The 21,182-nt window shown below is 35.4% G+C and overlaps 1 protein-coding gene across 7 annotated transcripts in view; it reads left to right on the top strand.

Annotated features, from left to right (window-relative positions):
• NBEA (neurobeachin) overlaps positions 1-21,182 on the top strand; it is a 508,722-nt gene that overhangs the window by 384,535 nt on the left and 103,005 nt on the right. For all 7 annotated transcript variants that reach the window (XM_030475974.1, XM_030475972.1, XM_030475969.1 and 4 more), the window contains one exon: positions 20,779-20,896. In XM_030475974.1, coding sequence (XP_030331834.1) covers positions 20,779-20,896 — 118 coding nt within the window. The remainder of the gene's footprint in view (positions 1-20,778; positions 20,897-21,182) is intronic.

Below are 21,182 nucleotides of genomic sequence, written 5' to 3'. Positions count from 1 at the left end.
TATGGAGTGTTTGACTTTTTTGAGCTTGTGTATTATAAAGGGGAAAGAGGCAGAGAGAAAAGCATTTTGCCTGCAGAGATTTTATTTTGCTATGATTAGCAATGCTCAGAAGAGCACAGTGGAATTTTTCATGACTCTGTCTTTAACCAAAGCCACCTAAGCCTAGGAAATGTATTTATCTTTTCAGGTAAAATGCAAACAAAACCAAGTTTGCATTTTTTTTTCTAATGAAAATTCTGTACACCTCAATTTTACAATGTCAACATATAGCATACACCTCAGGTGGCTTACAGTTAGTGGTGATTATATGCAACCAGGAACGAATCCAGCTTGACAATGGGATTCTCAGATGAGTTTGCTTGACTCATCGTTATATAGGTAATATCATTCTCTGATATCCAGACTGTTTATACAAGGCCTGAACTAAGTGGAGTGGAACACACTGACTCTGCAAAACTGACTTAATAGAAAGTTTTGGACAAGTATCTGAACTGATGTGTTCATACTAAATTGCAGACTAAATCTTGCCCAGGTAACCAAAGGGATGTCCTGACAAAACACAGTGATGCCTTCATTGTATGGCATCCCCACCTTTCAGCATGTAATTACAGAATGCAGCAACACTTTAAAAAATCATGATATTATGGTTATGTTTTGTCTATCCAATGGCCCTTCTCTTTTATCACCTAATAATTTGAATAGTGATGTGTTCACTTTCTTTCACTTTCGTTGTGCTTAATGCTACTCCCCCTACTTTTTAATGACGTTTCTCCAATCAGAGTTCCTTTCAATCCAAAGCTGTGGAAATCGGTGGAAAGACCTGGAATTATTTCAGTGGGTTTTGGATAAGGCCCAGTCCTTCTAAAATCACGTAGCTCTGCAATTCTGATCAAACCTTTTGCAGTTTAATGTCCATGAAAATCCTTAGACATTAGTGGGTTCCAGAGGCATAAAAGTACTGCCATCCTTATCCAAATGGGGTCATCGCAGAGAAAAACTCAGATAGTTAATGAATACAAGTTCCAACTAATTTTAATTGTGTTCCTATTATGTTATTGTTTATCCTATTAGCAGTTTTACTTGAAATATTTGTTGATGTATATGATGCCTCAGTTCAATATTTAAATTTTCCACCTCCTTGCCCTCTAGTGGACAAATGAGCTCATTATTGTCAGAGCCCAACACATCTGGGACAGCCATTACCCATAAGCAGTTTTTCTTTACATGAAGTGATGTTTTCATGTAAAGTTGGTCTTGGGCTGTTTAGCTTTTCGTATGGGATCTTTTTAGTTTGTCTGTACTGAGGTAGGAAAATGCTACTTCCTGGTGTTATTTGGTGTAAGCTTATAAAAAATTGAAATCTTTTAAGGAGTATTTTGTTCAGTGACATAAAGATCCCAGCAGGACCAGACTGACTCTTCTCACAGTCTAAGTTTTAATAATAAGTTTGAAAAGTCATATTTTTTGATTCATTCCACTATAAAATGACAAAAAGTATTTTAAGTGTTAGGGTTTCTATAAAACTAGTTGACATTTTCCATTGTAAAAAATTTATATTTATTTCATAAATAATAAAAATACCTAAAGTTTTCCTGCTGGTAGAGAAAGCTGTTCCAATAGCAACCAACTGATTTTTAAAAAACTCTTCCAAGAATACCTCTCTCTAGGTATTTTTAAAGTACAGCTTGATTATCTTATTCTCCATGGTAAACATGCGACAAAGTAGTGGTGCAGGACACTCATGTCAGTGTGGTACAGTTGCACTAGAAGATTGAAACGGCCAAAAGAGAGGGTCACTGTTTTCATTCACTGAGGTGTTTCACAAATTATTATGGCCTTGTTTCATTTATGTTTTGCAATCTCTTATATTAATGATACCATGGGTTTTTAAGGATAAGTGGTTAATACCAGGAAGGAGAAATGTATATATCTAGCTTGCCTCCTGAAGCAAACAGGTGTTTCTTCTCAGCAGTTATACATGGGTGAAACACTTTTCCATGGGAAAAGCAAGTAAGGTCACTCTGTAGGTACCTGAGAGTGGGTACCTGAGAGTGGGTGCCTGTGTGTAAAAAACAAATTTGGACTCTCTGAAGTACTTCCAGCTTCTACTTCAAACTTCCAAAGGTAACAGCTGTTTAGAGCACTCAACATTTTTGCAAATAAGTTCAAAATCAGCATTAATATTTATAATAGCTAATGTATCTTATTTAGATACTGCTTCTAGAGAGATGATGTAAAAAATTCACTTATTTATTTCCTGTGGTGTTAAAGTTTTAAATTATTTATAGTAATTTATATAAAATGGATTCTTCTGTCAGCAACACTGATACAGCTCATTCAGTTAATTTGGTGAGATAGCATCAAAATATATGTAGGCAAAAATTCCTTCCAGTTCAGGCTTCCTCTCCCTAATTCTGCTGTTTTCATTTTGCCTAATGATTTTTGGCAGAAAAGGCAGGCAAGTCATTGTGGTAATTTTGCATTGCTCTCTGTTTTAGAAGTGTATTCTTAGTCTTGTCTCAGTTTCCTGTTCTGCTTTCAAAGGAGAAACACATCTTTTAGCTAACATTTTAGAGTACAAAATGGAAAAAAATCAAGTACTCGAAAGAATGCTTTTTTCAAGGGGATTGTGCGCGTTTCACATGTACAGAAATGCTCCCAGTGCTACATTCCAAGAGGATGCACAGATGTAAATTACTTTTGTGTGCTTGACAGAGGTGGCTAAAAGTGAATATAACATTATCATAAGATATGGTGATTAACATTAAATTTGGATAGAAGAAAGTTGGATGCTTATCATGATAGGAAAAAGGTTAATATTTTAAAGTGAGGCTAAAGGTTGACAGGAGAAAAATTGAGTTAGTTTGCAGAAAAGAAATTTGTTTCTTTAAGTGAAAATTGGGGTCAAGAGGCCAGAGCTCTCTGCTTCAACATGAATGAAATAAATTAAATAATACCACCATAAAGCAGAAGTATATAATCTAATGATAAAGTAGTACTTGGTGGTTTTGAGAAAAATACTGTCTATGATAAAAAAATCTACAGGAATGCTGTTTCAAATCAGTGTTTTTTGGGGTTTTTTTAATTATTACAATTGTTTTCAAATAGAACAGCTTTTCTTTTTCAGTTGGAGGCTTTTAAATCTGTGCGATACCTTTCATTATTAAAAAGGTGGTAATGCTGATGTTCAGAGAAAATTACGATTTTAATAATTACATTATGTCTAGCAGAAATTTCTGGAATTTCATATGGATGTACAATTCCGTACCACTTCATGGCCCAGTTGGTGTATGATATGTATGTTTCCCCATCTTAAATCAACAGCTGACTGAGTTTCCCTGGTCAATGTGTAGTAAGCCCTGTAAATGTGAATAAAGATAAGACACTGCATCAATCTGTAACTAGTCATATGAAAATTCCAAATATAAGAGATAAATAGGGAATATATCAGTATCATTGCCCTTCATCATGTCAATCTATGCCTTTGACAGGCAGAGCTGGGTAGCTAGCTTACTGTCATCATGACCAGTGTGGCATACCTTTGTTTCTCCAATAAAAAGCATGTTTTTCTCCATTCTTTTTATCAAATTAATCAAAATAAAATTCCTAAAAAAAAACCCCACAATAAAAAAACCCAAAGAGATTTCTTATTTTCTGCTCTCTAAAGGATTTTTGCAGCTTAAGTAGCTTATGTATGAAAGAACTAACAGGTTTTGTGACAGCATTTGCTTCTCCTGTCCCATTTTCCAGATTTCAAGGATAGTTAGGCAATTGTAGGTTGAGTTATATTTATGTTTGTATCTAGGTTCCTTGCAGAAGTATCTAGACCTCTAATAGCAGACATTTCCATTTGTATGTAAGCAGTAATGCATTTCTGTTTGAGTTTGTCCTTTCAAGTCTACAGATAGGTTTTGAGTAGTGGCCAGCTCTGTTATGTATCCTCCTACATGAGTTTTGCAGGCTGGGTCCCTACTGGGGAGTTAGGCTTTGCTGTAAGGTTGAGGGTCACCACTTCGTGATGGAATTGGCAATGGGAGCTGCATCCAGTCTCAGTTTCTGTTTTCTCTAGCTGTAGTCTTTAAGTTGTCGAAGAAATGATTCCTTCTCTTTTCCCGGGAAAGTAAGATGATGCCTGATTTAAAACCTAATATCTCAAAATGGATTAAAAAAACCCCCAAAACTAACCCACAACAAACAAACCTGATTGGTCTTCAGGTTAAAAAAAAAAAGTTAATGTGTTTTATGGGTTTGAACTATGTCATCCATACAGAAACATCAGGGTAGCCATGGCTTTAGTCAGCTGAATCTAGATATTACCCTTCCATCTGGGGTCATAGTTTGCTTTAAAAGAGTTATGTATGTATGAATGAATTTTCTCTAAATTGTAGCAGAGGGTCATAAATTAGTGTCTAAATGTGGGCTTGACAAGATTATTATAGTCTGTATTTCGTGCTAGAAACAAAGATGAATAGAGATAGCAAGCTTTTAAACAGACTTTCTGACATCTATAATGTCAGCAGAGAGTGAATGAATGGCAGGATGCAATAACAAATCTTCATTTTTTACCATTTTATGGGGATTAGATGGACCTACACTCATTCAGAATTTCTTCCTAAAACAATTACTAAGTAAGTTCCACATGAACCAGTAGTTTTCCATCCCAGTTACCTTCCAAGTAATGCAAATTATTTACCAAGATGTAAATATTAAGATACATACAGTAGAAGATAAATATACTTTGATTTACTTTTAGGAGTAGATAGGATACACTTAGTTAACACTTTGCACATTCATTTTAGCTGAGTGTATTGTTTTTAAGTACTTTTGTTTGTGTCTATACCTAATAATTTGTTTTAATGTTATCAGGGGGACTACTTTTTAGGTGGGGTTTTTTTAAGTAATAATTTTCAGTCTTTCTTTCTGTGGATTTATTGATTATTAGATTTCTGGAGCAGAGATCTACATTAGCAATTTTTGATTATTAAATTTCTGGAGCAGAGGTCTGTGTTGGCAATTTTTGAATGAGAAAGACAGGATACCTACCAGTATATTACTGTCTTTTCAGTATAGCCACTTGGAAAATATGTGTTCAGATTTTCCTTTATTCATAGTCTGTGTGTAAATAGGAAGGCACCACCTATGTTGAGGCCATGAGCTCTAATACTTTTTTTTTTTTTTAATTGTTATTCTTAATGTATGAATATTCATTTCCATTTTAGGAGCACAAACAGCTCCACCATTAGTTCTTTGGGAGTTTTTGCCCAAATGATAATACAAACCCTAGAGTGATGGCTATGAAGAGATACAATATTCAATGAACCCAGCTGCTTGGAAATAAGAAAAACACATACCATTAGTCACACATTTTTGTAACTGTAGCTCTGCCAATGGTGGCAGATATTTTTGTATCTATATATATGTTGGAGAAGAGTGTGTATACATAGCAATAAACATATCCAGGTACCACAAATGCTGTCTCATTTTCACTTCTGTAACTGATGGCATTAATGTTTTTATTGGTCTCCTTTTTGTTAAAGGAAAGACAGAAACAGTTCCACTAATGGAAACCAGCATAAACTGCTAGTAGTTTTTACATGTTTTAATTCCCCCCTCCTCTGAAAAGGTATGTAATTGGTACAAAAACCATTGTCTCAATCCTAATTTTTTTTATTTGGTTTTTTTTTTTTTGTTTTGTTTTGTTTTGTTTTTGTTTTTGGTTTTTTTGTTTTGTTGTTTGTTTTTTTTTTCTCTTTCTTTTCCTTGAGCTCATCCTGTCAGGCTGCAAGCGTGAAAGTTATTTTCTGGTGGTGTGATTAGATTGGGGCTGAACTCTCCAGCTGGCAGGCCTGTCTGTGACTGGCGGCGGCCTGTCCCCAGTGCTTGTCATCTCCTGACATGCCTGACAGGATGGGGACAGCAGCCCCAGACAGGTTCATTAGATGGTGTTTTCTACAGCTAAGGGCTAAAAATAAAAAAAATAATAAAAAAAAAAAAAGAAAAAAAAAAAAGGCCACACTTTGTCAAGGCCCAAGCTGTAGGGGCCCTTCTTGTTGGTTTAAACTGAGGCCTTGTTTTGACAAATTCTGATCTGTGCAGTTTTTAGATTTTCTGACACATTTTTGTTTTCTTCCCCTTTGGCCTGTGCTCTTTGCACTCTGCCTTGTTGCTGCTTCAAAATCCTAACACTGCCTTCCCAGGAGAGCAGGGAGGATGCTTGTGGAGGGCTTGGAAGAAAAATAGAGCACTACAGTGAAACAGCAATAAGTGTTCATTTCCATGGTGATCAGCCCAATGGCACAAAAAACAACCTTGGGACTCTCAATAAGCCAATTACAAGAAAGGTTAAGAGTTTTATAGTGCCAGAAACATGCCATCTCCATGAGAAAATAGTATCATTACTAGCAATCTACGCTGTTAAATATATTGCTCTCTGGTGCTGCCAAAAACATAAGCTGTTTATGTTATTTTGGATTTTTTGGAAGCTGCCAGAGTGTTTTGGTGGTATTGTGAAGCTTTGGTGCAGTACATCAAAAATCTACATGGTTGTAGATTATAAAACAGTATAAACCAGTAATAAAATGATTTGAAACCATTAGGCACATCAAATGTCACAATGTTAATGTGTTCAGACTCTGAGCATCTTACAGATTTGTATCAGATCTTCACTTTAGATTTCTTATCATAAAGACAAGGGATTTGTGCATCATCTATAATTAAAGAATCTTCTATAAAATATTTTTTAAAAGAAAATCCACTTAATACCTTATCTTTTCTATTGCAATGATAAAGTACTTATTGACTCTTTTGATTTATGGACTGGTGACTGTAGTTTGACACCAGGGTTACCTGCTGTTTTTCTTAGGGGGTGTCACTCAGTTCCAGACATTTTAGGTAGCTACAACGTGCTGGTGTGTAAAACACTTCGTAGCCACTGGAAAAAAAAATGTTTACTGTTTCTCTTACCTTGCGCTTCTGCACAGGAGTGCAGAGAGCATTACAGCCTTTTATGTTTTCTGCATTTAGCTGCTTGCACTGTGAGTACGGCAGCTGAAAACTGAGCCCTTCATTCACAGAAATCCTACCACTTACCTTTCCTTTGTGTCGTTAGTTACTGGTGCTTTAGTTCATGGTCTCTATGACAACTGTTTAAATTGGGATGGGCAACTGTCATCTGAGTATTACTGAAAGAAAAGTGTTAGTGAGCACACAGTTCCATAGATAGAGCATTTCAATATAATCCAATTTTAATTGAGCTCCAGAGACTTTGATGTGCTGCCGAAGGTTGGGAGAGAGCTATTCCAGGGAGAAATTAAAGCAGCCCAGCAAGGCTTCACTACTCCAGACTGTCACCATTTTAAATAAGCATTAGCATCAGACTTAACCTTCCCCTATGAAACATCTCACTTTTTTTTTTCCCTCCAGCTTTTTGGTGCTTCCCCCCCACTCCCCAATACATATAAAGGCAAAGACACTTTCATCTTTTTATATGCATTTCTATATTCCCTTGATTAAGTTTGAAAAGCATGTACTGGACTTGAGACGCATCTGAGGCTGTCTGTTGGACTTTGCATCGCAGTTCATAGAAAGCAGTAGAAGCAGAGCGAGGATTAGTTTGCAACAGTCAAATGGCTTGTGTTGGATTTTCTCTCTAAGACTGCTGTAACAGTAAACTGTCCTTCTGCTAAAAAGTTGAGTGGGGACTTATTTTAGCTTGGGTTCATCATTAATTCCCGTTCATATAAATTAAGAAAAGCAAATTTTTCATTGAAGACTCTCCTCTTAACAAAACTAGGTTCTTTCTATAGCTATGTGTCCACTAGCTGGGTTTTTTTGTTTGGATTTTTTTTTGAGCCTAAGAGCCAAAAATAGTCATATAACAATTACAATAACAATTATAAGATTTTTTCTGGCTTTGCACAGTGAGAAGCTTAGAACGTGATTGTAAACTATTGAACTGTTGAACTCTTATGATTGCTTCATTTAATTAAACTATAAGATCTTTTTGTACCATAATCTTTTTCCTTCACAAATGTGTATACATACAAAAAACCTTCTAAAATGAAAGAACTTCATAATACTAAAGTAAAACTGAGGATCATTGTATATTTTCCAATATTTCAATATACATTGGACAGCACTGCATGTTAGAGAGCTAAGACACATTTTAACATGATTAATGTTCTTGGCTTTTATTTTTTTATTCCCCTGCCTCCCTTTTTTTCCCCCTCTTTATATTTGACTTGTCTTTCAATGAAAGAAAAGCAAATTTGCAAAATGCTGAGCTCTCTTTCTGGATGTTCAGTACTCTCAGCTTCAACTCCAAATACTCCAAACAGTAGGTACTCCAAACAGTAGGAGTTTGGATACTCAGCTGCAAAGAAAAGATGCATCTTGCAAAATTGAGTCTATCAGAGATTGAGTATTATGGGATGCTTGTATTCTTTGGAAGGTATGTGATATGCATCAAACCTGGACTTAATGGCAGTAGAAATGGAACTAATCACAGTACAGGCAGTAATCTGTCTATACAAGCTGATAGGGTTTATTGTCTACTAAAGCAATTAACTTCTTACCCACATAAAAGAAAGGTAAGAATCTAGATTAATAGGAGAATTTGAATAGTTGGCTGTTGTAATCTATTAAAAAAAAAGTGGAAATATCAAATCTCTTTGTAAAGCTTGAGGTGAATTCCTTTTTTTTTTTTTTTCTAATTAATGTTAAGAATAAATTAATTGAGTATATATGAGGGAATCCTCTTTGACTGGGATTGGCACATTTTCATAGTTGCATAGTACCCAGAAGTCCATAAAATCTAAATGCATTCTGTGGTGGAGCAGCTTGTAGTGGATAAAAAGAGAGGCACATTCACAAGGAGTATCTCTACACACTGACAGGTGTTCCAGTAATTTCATACTGGGAACCTAGAGTTCACCACAGGAAAGCCTGTGAGTATGCCCAAATTTATGACATGCAGGTTTACATTCCAGTTGGCTAGAAATCTGAAGAAGAGGGAACTGTATATTAAATCTGCTATAGTGCTTCTTTCCCTAGCTATGGCAGACATCAGAGGACTATATGTGTGCCCCAGAATTCACTTTTGGTAGCCAGCTGAGTAGATTCTTAATATTCCTCATAATTATCATGAGCATTTTTTTGACAGGATTAGACCCCCCAAAAAAGTTGTGCTTATCTATTACTTTGACCTTTATATTGTTCAAATTCAACAAACCGGTAGTTAACGATATGAAAGTACACATAGAACATACAGAATGCACGTGCTGAAAGTATTGTGTAAATGTGTCTTCAGTTATTGGAATAAATACAAAAATCATTTATGGAGTTTCTATATGCATTTTACACTTGGTACATGTTAATTTCTGCAGTTTTTATAATTTGTTCGGATTTATTTTTCAGTGCTCAATTACTGTATCTGCTAAAAAATGGTCTGTAAAGCACATATAGAATGCATAGGTACTTTTCATATAATACTAAAGCAAAATAAGTGTAATGAAATGCAAACTAATTAAATTATTATTTAGTTGCAGCAGGCAGTTTGCAAGAACTCCAAGTTAAAATTCTTGGAAGGAACATTGCTATTCCTTCCTTGCATTGACTTAGTAATATGTGATAATGTTTCATACACAGTAATAAAAAGCATAGTAGAATTTTGGTTGCTACTGGAGCTGTGGCTTAAGTTTTTCTGAGGGCTATAATTTCTTGTCTTCTCCAACAGTGCAAAAGAAACTCATCTGAAGCACATCTTAAGTTATCATAATGAATCAGTTGGTATCACGGTATATTAGGAAGATGAAATTTTTATGTATGTTCACAGGCAGTGTAATTGTTCTTTGGGGACATTAGAAGCTGACATAACATAGAGTAGCCCTGAATCTGTTTGAAATTCCGGCAGCAAGCAAATTGACTTCCAGGAGTCACTCGTGTTCCAGAGCCAACACTTCTAGGCACAGCTGAGTGTGTAGCAGCTGTAAAATTTTGAATTTCTGGAGGATTACGCTTGTCTGTAACTAATACAGAAATTTTGGGGATGGTGGGAATATTGCAGATGTATAATATCTATCACTTTATTCATTCATATATTTCTTTTTGCTCATAAAAATAAATTTTAATTTGATTGCTATAGTTTCAGCAGTAGAAATTACTCCAATTATATTCCCAAATGTTGGGATTAATGAAAAAGCTTTTATATATGAAGTTAAAAAGGAAGTGTTACTGGTTTATGATCAGCCTTATATAGGAAGAGATATCAAGAACAGAAACTTAAAAAAAATAAGCTCTGTAGTAGAAAAAATGGTGTCTTCTATTTACTTTTATAGATCTTAGATCATAGCATTCTGCACTGAATAAATCAAATGGGAAACTGTTAAAATCCAAGACACTTGCACATATCTTCTGTATGACATTGAGTTCACATCTATAAAAGGAGGGACATAAACCTATCTTTCCACCTGTCATTAGATAGGAAATGCGTACTGTTTAACCAAACTCAATATTTACACTTTTCTCAAGACCAGTTACAGTCCTTTCAGTTATAATGTTAAGGATTTGATCAGGCTACTTTGGAGTCTTTGGTCATTTTTTATTGCATTGCGCTTTTGATTAAAAACATTGGTATGTAAGTTCTAAAAAAAACCCCCAAAAAAACAAAAACCAAAAAAACCCCCAAAAAGCAAAAAAGAAAAGACCCCGAGGATTTTATGACAGCTTTATTCTTTATACTTGGGAAAGAACACATCGCATAGTTGTGGATACCGTACGTGGATATTCAAACTATTCCTATGGTTTTTGCTTTTGTTGAGTCCTAAAACTCGACTGAGTCACTTACCCTTAGTGCAGTGGAAAACCTAATACATGTGAGGATGAAGTAAGCACCAGAAGACAACACAATTTTAAATTTTAGAGCATAGAAGAACATGGGTTTCTCCTAGTCCTTTCCAAAACTGGATGATCAGCACACTCACCTGGAAACTTGGGAGTCAGGTTACCTTGTGTGTCGGTAAATTATGACCAGCGATCAATGCTTGCTTTGTAATCCTTGCAGAAACATGACAGGAGTCAGGGAGCTTCCTCTTTCTGTTGCTTATTCAGTCATTCATATGTAGGAGCTTGCCAGGAACTGCTTAGCTTTTCCTTGGGCAGGACACAGCTGAGGCAGCTGACGCAGCTCACTCATGCTCTGTCCGTCCTGGACCAGCGAGGAGCACTCATCCAGCTGTGAGCTGCTCACAGAGAGCACAGTGTGAGGTACAGCAGGCAACGCTGTTGGGGGTGTCATTTGCACTCACATACCTTTGATAGAAGGGAACTGAATCTGAGTGCCTACCCCAGCTTCTTCTTTAGGCAACAGAGAACTTGTTTGTTTTCATCTCCTGTTTGAATCTAATCCCGCAAGTTTTCCAGCTGAAACCTTCACAAATTCTGTTAAATACACTGATATTTCAAGCTTAATAAAACTGCATTATCTTGCCAAGTAACTATTTAAAGAATAAATTTCCAGCTTTGGTTTCAAATTACAAGCATTTATCAACAGTCTCTTCTCCCTGGATTTGTGAATATTACAAGTCCTTTCTTTCCATTGCTTTGACTTTGCCAAGGAGGTCCAGAATGAACCAGTTGACAGAAAAACAAGCTCTCCATTTTTAATGCTGAAAAAAAGTTCTCTGGTTTTGCTCAGATCATATCAATTTTATGTCTTTTTTGGCTTGTCCACTCTACTTAAAATGTAGTTTGTGCAGTTCTAATTGAAAAAAATTGATAGCATTTCACTGAATGTGGTGCTGGGGGAAAATTGCTCAGAGCGGTCTGAGTGTAAATATTGAGATTACCATTTGCCTGTTTGGATTAATCTCTAAGCACAAGATGCAGTGTGAGAACAGAAACAGCAGTTCTGTTAAGGTTTCTCACTAGACTTGAGTCTGACATCCCATTGTTGCCAAAGTCAACACAAAATCATCTTAAATCTTGTGAGGCAACAGGCACAGTCTGCTTCAATCCTGTTGCTAACTACAACTAATTGAGCTTCTCTATTTCAGATTTTGCCCCAATGTTTGTTTCCTCGGCCTCTGTGTTTTGAGTTGAGCTGTGCTCTAATATGGCTTTCTGTGGCACTAAAATATATTTGTCTTGTGCTTCTCCACTTGCACTGTTGCCCCAGATGGCACCATCAGCTTTATTCCTGCTTTTAGAATCCTTCAATCAGCTGAAACTTCTGATTAAAACAGTAATTTTTGGAATTTAATTTGGAAGTAGACCCTGAAAAAGGTCTCTGCCTATCTTTTCTAAGGTGGTAATGTCTACATCTGCTATCCCTTCCTGATGCTGTTCTTCCCAAGATTTTCAGTGCATTGCTGGCATTTCAGGAGTTGCCTAAATTGGCAGTCTGTTTAGACATTGCATAGAAAGAAAACCATGCAAAGGCACACAAATGTGTAACGCCCATTAAATGAATGGTAAAAATTATTATTCAGAATTCTGTTTTCACAAAGGTAATATTTTCCCATGTCATTAGCGTTTGTCCTTGTATTTAAAACTAAGCATTAGTGTTTCACAAAAGCAGAATTAGAAATAGTGCACTTAGAATAAGTAAAATATTCTTTTTGGATTATTTTGATCTGGATGTTAACATTTAGCAACAGTGTTTCCATATTAAGGAGTGGGTTTTTTTACTCTAATGACCTTACTGTGGCTGTTTCTCAAGAAATCCCCTTATCTTTTTTCCATTACTTTCCTGAAACACAAAATCATAACATGCAAAAACATTTTACCAATGCAAAGAGGAAAATGGCCTGAAAATGGGCCAACTTCAAATAATTTTTCAGATGACTGAAAATGAATATGGGAATAAGAGTGTCAGTTACCGTCAGCTGAGCAGGCATTGTTTTAATGGACACTGAAGTGCTATGCTGACCAGAGAAATCAAACTTAGAGAAGGTTGGGGTGAACAGAACCTCATGTTTCAAGACAAGGGGCCTCTTGAAAGTTAAAAAAACATTGCAAATAGAAGTGTAAGCTCAGAAAATTTGGCAAGGAAGTAAAGCCCAAACCCACAAAAATAATATCTGCATTTTTTAGATCCCTGAGAGGAGGAGAAAAATGAAGCAGGAGCGCCAATATTTATTAAAAAAAAAAAAAGTTCTAAAAATGATTTTTAAAACTGATGTGAGTGAAGAAATTATAATGGCACATAATACTCAGCTCATCCTTCAGAGCATATCATCACAAAGGCTATTTGAAGGAAAGCTTTTAGGCCTTATAAATAAAGAAACGTTTTAGACAGAAACTTGTTATAAATAAGGGAAAAGGAGACCTTAACTTAAAGAGAAATTGAGAACATTTTACTAAAGCAAAGTTTTCAAAGCAAAAATTATAACGTGAGATTTTAAAAGTGTCTATTCTTATGCGACTATGGGAATTGGGGAAGAGAGGATGTTCTTGAAGTGGCTTAAATGTATACAAAAAGAGAAAATAGTAAGAAGTCAATGAAACACTAGGATATTAAATTAATTTGAATTGTCCTTCTTATTCTTATTGTGAGTTTCCAATTTCAGAAAAGGAAAATACAAGGTGTTTCATTATTTGAACTTACCTGATTTTGAAATTTCTTAATAAATGTTTTCTTTACACAGTTACATATCTTGACATGATATATCCTGTGTTACAGTGTATGCATATTTTTCTGCTAAATCTGAAAGTTGATCATATTCAGTACTTCATCAAACATTTTAAAATTATATAACGCTTACTCAATATGGTATTTCATAAATTCTAAGAGTCTGGTTCCGTGCCAGTAATGTCTGTCATTTCAGTCTGTATTTAGAATGCATGAAGCAATCATGCAGTCTGCCATGTATTTGTAGTGAGCTCCATGTTGTCAGATGATTCTGGAGAAGAAAGTTTGCTGTATGTGTACAGGAGCCATTTTTTTTAACCTATGAAGAGGTGCATTCAGAATTTCACACTTTCCTTGAAGCAAATGGTGATGCAAGAAAACATATGAAAAAGGGAAGTCAAATCCGTGACAGGAGAGAATGATTTTCTCTAATCATTTGCAAGTGTTTCTTGTGGTTCCGGGCAACCAAATCTAGTTGAAGATGTCCCTGCTGAATGCAGGAAGGTTGGGCTAGATGACCTCTGAATGTCCCTTCCAACCCAAACTATTCTATGATTCTGCAACCTCTGAAAGTGTACCATGATGCTAAACTACTTTATGAATGCCTACTGTTAATCTGGTCAGGTGCATAAGCACTCTTCTGTAGCTGGCTCTAGACAGCTCTCTTATGAAATATCTGTTAACTGTGATTTGTTTTTGTGAAGTACTCCATGTTTTATTGGCAGGGTATCTGAGGTTGCAAGTATTAAAGCATCTCATAAGACTCTGATGTAGGTTATGTACCACATAAGTTGCATGAATTTTATGGTTTCCATGAAATGGTTAATATGAAATCAACTGCTGCTTTGTGACTGAAGCATACTATTGCCTGCTATTTCAAATGTAACTATCAAGGGTGGTAGCTTTTCCCACAAAGATAATTTATTTTTTCTTCCCTTCCTTGGCATCATCCTTTTTTTTTTTTTTTTTCTCCCTGCCTATTCATATACAAAAAAGCTGAGGTGACCACAAATTTAGATTTTAGCTTTTCATTATGGACCTCTTAGCTCACTTTCTACCCAGAGCAGGAGCTACAGTTTCCACCAGACAACAGGGAGGCAAAAGACCCAAGCGGAACCTTTTGCATAGTTCATGCCCATCACAACTGTGTTTGGTTATTTTTCAGGAGGGTAGTATCAGACTAACAAAAATGTATCTTTTTTTTTTTTTTTTTAAGTTTAGAACTGAATTTCAGTGTAGAAAACGCTTTCTTAACCTTAGGGAATATTAAATATTCATTTGACAAGAATGGACAAGGGAGCTTCAGAGAGTTTTTCTTCTCTCCTTGCCAACTGCATTAACAGAAAAGTCTGTCATGAGAAACTATATGCAGGCTCCTGACCTGGAAACCTGGAACACCAAGGCTATTTTACTTTTGTTCTTTTTGATAACGTAGGTGTAGGAACTGCAGTGTAACTGTAATAAATCAAGATTTCTTCTTTCTGTCTTTCTTTCAAGGTTGGGACACATAAGATAGATAGGCTCATACTTGGCTCTCACAGTTAATCTGTCTTCCAAAAGTTGGTGATGGTGAATGAAGAATGAAATACAAACAAAATTCTATTCAGACTAAAGTACCACTGTATATGTGGATGACAAGGACTTATTTTGAATTGGAAGAAACTTTGCAAGCTTAGTTTGGAAAAAAAAAAAAAAGGACAAAAAGGTACAGTATATAGTTGGTGAATAAATAAAAAAGTTGTAGTTAGTGTTGAGGAAGACATGCAGAGTTTGGTGAAAATTGCAGAACTGGACACATAATTCAGAATAGTTAAACCACTGGAAAATAGAGAGACCTTAAAAATTTATTATGGTTATTGGACTGCTGGAGGGACAGATTGTGAATATACTATACAGTGCTTTTAGGCGTTATGTCTCTAAACCTTCGAATCAAATAAAAGATGAAAGGTTGCTTTGGGTTGGGCTACCAGGATGCAACAGCATCCCACTAGACCTTAGTCAAGTCTGTTCAAATGCAGAGTGAATACTTCTTGAAATGTAAAAGATTAAAATTGAAGAAGTAGGAGGAGTAAACTTAGAAGGAGGAAAAAGGATAAATTTGTAGAAATTTGTTGCATGTCTGGAGGAGAAAGAAAATGAAGAAAGTACCACATGGCAAAGACAATACCTGCATTGCCAAGTAACAGAGGTGTCTAACAGATAGATGGGATTTTGATATCTAAACTAAGGACATGCCAGAGTTCTTTTCTTTAATGTTCTAACTAGAATAGCAATGTCCAGGTTAAAGGTAGTAGTAACTACACTTAAACACTGGATAAAACTGTCTTTATAAGATGAAAAGGTGTCTTCTGTACCAAAATTACAGTATTCTTGGAAGCTTTTTTGGTTACTGATAAAGGAAAAAAATATATTTCAGGAAATGGCCTTTTTTTTTTTTTTTTACTTTTTTAATTCCCCCCCCCCCCCCCCCCCCGAAGCATGACTCTGAGGATCATTTTCAGACTTTAAAAAAAATAAATCTGTAGGAACTTTGAAATATATCTGTGGAAATGCAGACCAAAAAAAACCCCAATTATATAATGCATGAGTACAAGGCAACCATGTTTATTACTGCTCTTGTCGCTTATTAGTGCAAAAAGCAAATAATAATGAAGGAAATCAGGAAATAAGTGCTTTGAAAATAAAAACCCCACAGAACCAGTTATATTGCATGTTAACAGATATATGCATTTTGCACTAAACAAAGATTCACAAATGTTACAAGTATCAGTTAATACATTATTTGATGAATCAGGTTAGAATTAAAATACTCTGAACCAGAAATCTTGTTTCAAAATACAAGTGATGAATTCCTATTGAAAAATGTAGATTAAATTCACATACGTAGGCATTAATGAATCACCCCAAAGGGCTAATTGAAAAAAAGGAAATCTTACACAATAAGAAACAATTTTTTGCAACACACTGGAGAAGTGACCGTTCTTACCATAAAGGTAGTGTGTGAGAATAGATAGGACTTGTACAGGCTGCTTTCCTCAATTTCTTTGTAGCACCTGATTTTCTGATTATTTTGATTCCAGAAAAAATAATCAAAAGAAAAGGGCCACAATATCTTTTTGCATGCTGTGTCTGGTGCTATGAGATACCAAAAAGTGGTATAAACCAGCTAAAATAAGCCTGAATAGTAAAGTATTTCTCCTATGGAGATAATCTATCGGGGATTCTAGCAAAATGGAAACTAGTATTTCTGGTCTTCTGGTTAATGCAATATCTCAAAATTCGAGCAGTTAGTTAACAATACATTATCAATAACTGAATTATTACTGAAGTATGTTTATGATTAAAAATGCCTTAAACCTTAATTAAAAAAAAAAAAGGCAACAAGAAGAGATCTTGTTCATATCAGAAATAAAATTAAAATGGAGCCTTTACATTTGAGCCAAGAGGAAAGCACTTAAGTAGCGGTTCTGCTTCTCTTCTGTAGATCTTTCCATCCGAAGATCCCAAGATGCTTTGCTAATCTAATCGAAGTAAGTGTCACCAATAGATGTTTTTTCATATTACAGAACCCTGAGATTTAGTGAGTTCTCATTTCCCTGTTAGGGTGACAGGTTCATGTTACTGCAGTGCATCCTAGCAAATTTTTGTTCTTGCTCTATTGTCTGTCCAGTGGACCCATTACTATCTTTAAAACATACCCATATTTCTGAGTAAGTGAAAGGGTTTTGTAAGGAGAAATGAACTTTAAACCAAACAATTGCAGCTGATATTAAAAATTAAAAGCATGCCCAGTTGAAATGTAGACTTTGTTTGGCTGGTTGGTTTTTATTTTATTAAAAACAGCTTGTTTGAGATATATCTAGAATTCCTTGCTTTGTGATGACATTTCAATCATTAAGATATGGTTGACTGTTTTTAGGAAAAGACCTCATAAAGCTATCAAAATATTGAGCACTGACTTTAATTATAAACAGTGGATATTGGATAGACCACATGGTAATTTTGGCTTCAGACAACTAGGTAAATGATTTCAGTGTCTTTTAGTGAATGAAGTGGTTATTTCCATGTGTTTCTGAATAATGAAATATACAATACATGCAGGCATTCATTCATGTAATATGAGAAAGTGAAATGCTAAAAATCATCATGGAAGGAAAAAAGTTTGAACGTTTTAAAGGATTCCAATTCAGAAAACTTAAATTATTTTGGTTTGGCTTTTACAACACAAACAAGAAAGAATCTTGCAACACTGTCAGTAATTTCTGCTGTAAACTATGGATACCTAATAATGGAAGGTTTAATGCATTGCTTGAAAATAGTGTTTGATGGATGTTATGGAGGATGGCAAAATTGGGTAGTATATCTTGGACAGGAAAACAATACAACAGAAATACTTAAATAATTGAGATGATTTGATATCAACATGATAATCTGATATTTGTAGGACTAATAGACAGTTAAGAAGAGTGTAATTTCGGACAGTAATTGAATTACAGACTCCTTCCTTTCCTCTGATTTCCTATCTGCTTTACTGGAGCTCTGTCTTCAGTCGTTCATGTCATAAAAGGGTGAATGTACCTCTATGGAGTTACACTTGGTTTACATTTGAGTAAGAAGAGGAAGAAAAAGGCAGTATATGGTCAGTATACAGGGCTTTTAGTGTTGATCTATAACAAGTAAGCTGTGGTATATATTAAGACATTGTAAAACTATTATGTGAATCATCTAAGATGTTAATACACAAGATATAGTCAGTATTAAACATTTTTCTTTAGAAAAAAATGGACAACTAGAAACATTTTTGAAACAAAAGCTGAATTCCTGAAGCATGGTATTTTGTCAAGGAACTAATTATTTGGCAAATCTGCTGGCTGCTGTAGATCTGGTTGCAGCTATATACATTTCAAACTACTCTCTCTTTGAGACTGTTTTCATCTTTTAGCTTTTTTAACTTGAGTGTTTTCTTCCCTATTTTCTCTATGTATCTTAAGAACCTGTGTATTTACAAAACTTACATATCAGATAGCACCAGAATGCATTCAAAGAAGGAGGGTGCTGAAATCTTCAGTCATTTTTCTTAGCCATCTGAATTTCACATACACAATACCAGCTGTATCCTATCATCTGATCTCAGTGAAAGACTGAAGGAAAAATTGGTTTATTTGGCTTATCAAAGAGAAAGCCAAGCAGTAACTAGATCACAGTCCGTAATTACTGACACAAGGAAATCTGTCTATCTGATACTAGAAGACTGTCTAATCTCACAAAGGTGTCATGAGATCTAGTGGCTATAAGCTGAAGTCAGCAGAGTTCAAAGTAAAAATAAGGCGCAGATTTTTAACCATTGTAAGACTTAAGCATACGAGGCAGTAATTCCACAGCTGGCTTGTGACCGGATGGAGGGAGCATATAGTCTTGCATGTGTTTGGGGACCTCCAAAGAAATCAAGCCCCTTCTCCAAGGCTGTGTTTAGTTAGTGCGTAGAACTGAGGTGAATAAAACAGGGCTGTCAGCCACAGTGTTGCTCTAAGTTTTATTTGTAACTCCTTCTCATATACACAGAACAGCAGGCTCAATGTGTTCCTCTGTCCAGTTTCCATCAAGGACAGAACCAACATTTGAATGCTCTTAAGCGTGCTGAAGCACGTTTGTATTGTTGCTGTTACTTTCAGCTCTGAAATAGACTCATCATGGTTATGAGAAAAAAGTTATGGAGAACAAATTAACAAAAATCCGGGGAGCTCTTTTAGCATCAAGTGTACAAACTTAAATTAATTTTTTCATATATGAAGACATGTCATAAAACTGAAGCTACATCAGTGAAAAAAATGATGGAATACAATTTCCATTATCTCAAGCATGAAGGATTGTTGGCAGCAGCAACATATGGTTTCCCTAACATTTCCCTTTTCAGAAGTTGGAGGAGGTCATGGTAACAGAAAGCAAAGACCTCAACTGAGTGAGTAAAGCGCTGCAACCTGGTGCACCAACAGTTTCTATGTATCTAAGGGAGAACAGAGAAATTTAGTCTTTCCAGTCTGAAACCTTGTTTTTGCATTTCTCTTTAGCAAAAGTTTTCATTGTGTTACTTTGTTTCACTGAAGCTGCAGCTCTCTCAGTAACTGCAGCCTAGGGGAGGATGCAGTCTACAGAGAATGGGAAATGCAGCTGAGTGTGGAGAGGGGATGATCCCCATCCCAAACAACTGATTCCTCCTAGCATGAAGTCAGGGTCTCAGCTATGGACAGAGCCCATCTGACCAGAGGCAGAGGGCTGAAAACAGCCTTCCAGCTGATGAAAAGGATTGGAAAAGGGTTGTTCTTCAATGCATGATACTGCTAGAATGATAATTCGCAGATGAGAAAAATTAATAAAGCTGTTACCTAATTAAATTGTGTCTTTTTTGTCTGTTTTCCTGACCATCCAGAACAATGAAAGAAGAGTGAAAAAGATAATTTAGGTATTGCTATCTAGTCTTAAAATAATACCTTCAATTGAAAAACTGACAAATTGGGAAACAAATGCTAATTTCAACTACTTTATTTGAAACATTAACTTTAAAATGCAAAAATACAAATTGTTAAGTTTGTTCATAGTTTGGGATATTAGATATACTTACCTATAGAAAAAATACTGTGTCGACATACTCTTCTAGCTAATTTCTATATTTATTAATGGAATGGAGAGAGTTCTAATATATGACCCTGAATTGGATGTGAATAAGAAGGTATATTATTTTGGTTGTACTTTGCACAAGATGGTCTCTGAAGTAAATCTGTTATCCCATATGTGACAACTGTGTCATGCAGTGTTGGAAGAATATACAGCTAAGCATAACTGCAGCTGTGTCCATTACCCTGTGCTTGCTTGTAGAGTTTGGAGGGGTTTTGAGGAAATAAGTTCATGTGACTTACAAGAAATAGATCTTAGGAGTATCATGTTACAGTACTTATGATAATCTTCTAACAGCTATACTTGATGGCATTTTTTTTAAAACATTTACGTTCATGTTTTAACTCATGGTTTTTAGGTGTTAAAGAGATACAATTAACTTAAGTTTACTTCATTAATGGGTGAAAATTACTATGTTCTTATGCAACACTTTGATGAAAAGCTCCTGCTAATAACTCTCTCCTTGACTTTTTTTAAAGGTCCTTGCCTATACAGAAGGCCTTCATGGAAAATGGATGTTCAGCGAGATTCGGGCTGTTTTTTCAAGACGCTACCTTCTCCAGAACACAGCTTTGGAAGTGTTTATGGCAAACAGAAGTATGTTTTTGTTTATTTTGTTGCATAAAACTATGCTAGTAGTTATTTTGTGTATTATTTATTAATCCTAGAATTTAAACTCTGCAATTCCTTTGATAAAGTGCTTATGTCTGTTCAGTAATGCTTATCCTTCCATGTGTTCATCGCATTTTGTATTAAAATCAATCACGTAAATCAATCTCACTGCTTTCTGTACAATAGTGACATTTATTTATAAAACAGATCATTGCAATTAGTAAATTCTTCAAATGTTTGATAGGAAATTTGCTTTTTCTATGATCTCACC

This window comes from Strigops habroptila, chromosome 2, assembly GCF_004027225.2.
Source record: "Strigops habroptila isolate Jane chromosome 2, bStrHab1.2.pri, whole genome shotgun sequence".
Classification (NCBI taxonomy): domain Eukaryota; kingdom Metazoa; phylum Chordata; class Aves; order Psittaciformes; family Psittacidae; genus Strigops; species Strigops habroptila.
Note: the sequence above shows the minus strand (reverse complement) of the source record. Positions and strands in the feature narration are given on the sequence as shown.